At 53.4% G+C, this 3,280-nt stretch overlaps 1 protein-coding gene across 1 annotated transcript in view; it reads left to right on the plus strand.

The window, feature by feature from the left end:
• Positions 1-3,280, plus strand: part of FAM43B (family with sequence similarity 43 member B) — a 6,493-nt gene that overhangs the window by 1,067 nt on the left and 2,146 nt on the right. The window contains exon 2 of the mRNA XM_018574452.1: positions 707-765. Within this exon, the coding sequence (XP_018429954.1) occupies positions 707-765 (59 nt within the window). The remainder of the gene's footprint in view (positions 1-706; positions 766-3,280) is intronic.

Raw genomic sequence — 3,280 nt, forward strand, 5'->3', positions numbered from 1 at the left:
GGGGCCGAGGGGGCAAGAAGGGCAGACCTTCTTGCCCCCGATGTGTCTGCGGTGCATATTATACTATGGTCTATGCATTTTTATTACATGTCTATGTCATGTGATCGTCCGGCGTGTCGTGTGATCGTCCGGCTTGTCATGTGATCGTCCGGCTTGTCATGTGATCGTCCGGCTTGTCATGTGATCGGCATCATGTAATTCTAATTGGAATAAGTTGACGTGTGTATAGTTAGTAGTTACATACAACACTGAAGACGGTCGGAGTTGTGCGTTTCATATGCTGGCCGTGCTTCCTGCCTAGTAACACTGCGCGGTGATTCTGCTTCACTGTTCCTCTCTCTCTCTCTCTGCGCATGTTCCTAATTGGAAGCGCGCTCTGTGTAGCTAGCTGATCTTATCTCAGCAGTCCTTCGGCAAGGATGCTAACCGTACTGCTTTAAATACAAATGGCCACTAGAGCAGGGGTGGACAAGCTCCGACACTCCGGCTGTGGGCGAAACTACAAATCCCAGCATGCATCTGCCATTGGGAGTAGTGGCTGTGGCTGTGAGAACCTTGCAATGCCTCCTGGGAGTTGTAGTTCCACCCACAGCTGGAGGGCCGAGGTTTGCCCACCCCTGCTCTAGAGGGAGCACGCGAGCCAGATAGGCAGAAAAGCGTCATTGGTCTGATATTCTATATTTTGGGGCGTATTCTCATGTTTCAGATGTTTAAAGGTAAGCGGCTGGAAGGTGACAACACCTCGGGGGTGACAACGGCTGGAAGGTGACAACACCTCGGGGGTGACAACGGCTGGAAGGTGACAACACCTCGGGGGTGACAACGGCTGGAAGGTGACAACACCTCGGGGGTGACAAGGGCTGGAAGGTGACAACACCTCGGGGGTGACAACGGCTGGGGTCATGTTGTGACAATGACAATGGCCCAGGATCAGATGAGTTCTGATTGGCTGCACTTTGGCCGTCGCTGAACTCCACACAGTGTGATTTCACTTCTCTGACCCGCTGGCTTGTTCCAGGTCAGGGACACAGAGCAGAGGGATCAGTATGACAGCCAGGGAACCGGCATTTTCCGGAAGCAGCCTACGTATCTCTCTCATATACGTACGGGTGTCACAGGGACAGGAAATGAGGGAGAATCTCCCCAGCGGGGTCACACATAGAATTAAAGATCTAACTACAATGGCCGCTCACCGGCTCCACCCGAAATGTAAACACAAATTGTGTACGATTCACCTTTAATAACGAGTCCGGAGTGTGTGATGCGTGTGATGTGTGCTGTGCGTGTGATGTGTGCTGTGCGTGTGATGTGTGCTGTGCGTGTGATGTGTGCTGTGCGTGTGATGTGTGCGGTGCGTGTGATGTGTGGTGTGCGTGTGATGTGTGCTGTTCGTGTGATATGTGCTGTGCGTGTGATGTGTGCTGTGCGTGTGATGTGTGTGATGTGTGCAGTGCATGTGATGTGTGCGGTGCGTGTAACGTGTGTGGTGCGTGTAATGTGTGTGATGTGTGCGATGCGTGTGATGTGTGTTGTGCGTGTGATGTGTGCTGTGCGTGTGATGTGTGCGGTGCGTGTGATGTGTGCGGTGCGTGTGATGTGTGCGGTGCGTGTGATGTGTGCGGTGCGTGTGATGTGTGCGGTGCGTGTAACGTGTGTGGTGCGTGTAATGTGTGTGATGTGTGTGGTGCATGTGTGATGCGTGTGATGTGTGCTGTGTGGAGCGTGTGATGTGTGCAGTGCGTGTGATGTGTGCGGTGCGTAGTGCATGATGCGTGTGGTGTGTGTGTGATGTGTGCGTAGTGTGTGATGTTTGCGGTGCGTGTGATGTGTGCGGTGTGTGTGATGTGTGCGGTGCGTAGCGCATGATGTGTGATGTGTGCCTAGCATGTGATGTGTGTAATGCGTGTGATGTGTGCGGTGTGTGTAACGTGTGTGGTACGTGTAATGTGTGTGGTGCATGTGTGATGCGTGTGGTGTGTGTGATGTGTGCGGTGCATGTGCGGTGCGTGTGATGTGTGCGGTGCGTAGTGTGTGATGTGTGCAGTGTGTGTGATGTGTGCATAGTGTGTGATGTTTGCGGTGCGTGTGATGTGTGCGGTGCGTGTGATGTGTGCTGTGCGTGTGATGTGTGCTGTTCGTGTGATATGTGCTGTGCGTGTGATGTGTGCTGTGCGTGTGATGTGTGTGATGTGTGCAGTGCATGTGATGTGTGCGGTGCGTGTAACGTGTGTGGTGCGTGTAATGTGTGTGATGTGTGCGATGCGTGTGATGTGTGTTGTGCGTGTGATGTGTGCTGTGCGTGTGATGTGTGCGGTGCGTGTGATGTGTGCGGTGCGTGTGATGTGTGCGGTGCGTGTGGGGTGTGCGGTGCGTGTAACGTGTGTGGTGCGTGTAATGTGTGTGATGTGTGTGGTGCATGTGTGATGCGTGTGATGTGTGCTGTGTGGAGCGTGTGATGTGTGCAGTGCGTGTGAGTGTGATGTGTGCGGTGCGTGTAACGTGTGTGGTGCGTGTAATGTGTGTGATGTGTGTGGTGCATGTGTGATGCGTGTGATGTGTGCTGTGTGGAGCGTGTGATGTGTGCAGTGCGTGTGATGTGTGCGGTGCGTAGTGCATGATGCGTGTGGTGTGTGTGTGATGTGTGCGTAGTGTGTGATGTTTGCGGTGCGTGTGATGTGTGCGGTGTGTGTGATGTGTGCGGTGCGTAGCGCATGATGTGTGATGTGTGCCTAGCATGTGATGTGTGTAATGCGTGTGATGTGTGCGGTGTGTGTAACGTGTGTGGTACGTGTAATGTGTGTGGTGCATGTGTGATGCGTGTGGTGTGTGTGATGTGTGCGGTGCATGTGCGGTGCGTGTGATGTGTGCGGTGCGTAGTGTGTGATGTGTGCAGTGTGTGTGATGTGTGCATAGTGTGTGATGTTTGCGGTGCGTGTGATGTGTGCGGTGCGTGTGATGTGTGCGGTGCGTGTGATGTGTGCGGTGCGTGTGATGTGTGCGTAGCATGTGTAACGCGTGATGTGTGTGTGTGATGTGTTCCGTGCGTAACACGTGATGTGTGCAGAGCATGTGATGTGTGCGTGTGATGCGTGTGATGTGTGTGTCCTGTGATCTGATCCCGGAGTCTCCGTGACGTGATGATGAATAGGAATGTTTGTTTACTAATAGTGATGGACGTCATGTGACACACAGAGGTTATCAGAGGTCACATTGTGACAAACTCGGGGCGCACACGGGGGACCCAACATGCCCGGCGTTTATTGGGGGGGAGGGGGGACTG

The sequence above is a fragment of the Nanorana parkeri genome, unplaced genomic scaffold (genome assembly GCF_000935625.1).
Source record: "Nanorana parkeri isolate BGI_ZX_2015 unplaced genomic scaffold, ASM93562v1 scaffold2975, whole genome shotgun sequence".
Classification (NCBI taxonomy): domain Eukaryota; kingdom Metazoa; phylum Chordata; class Amphibia; order Anura; family Dicroglossidae; genus Nanorana; species Nanorana parkeri.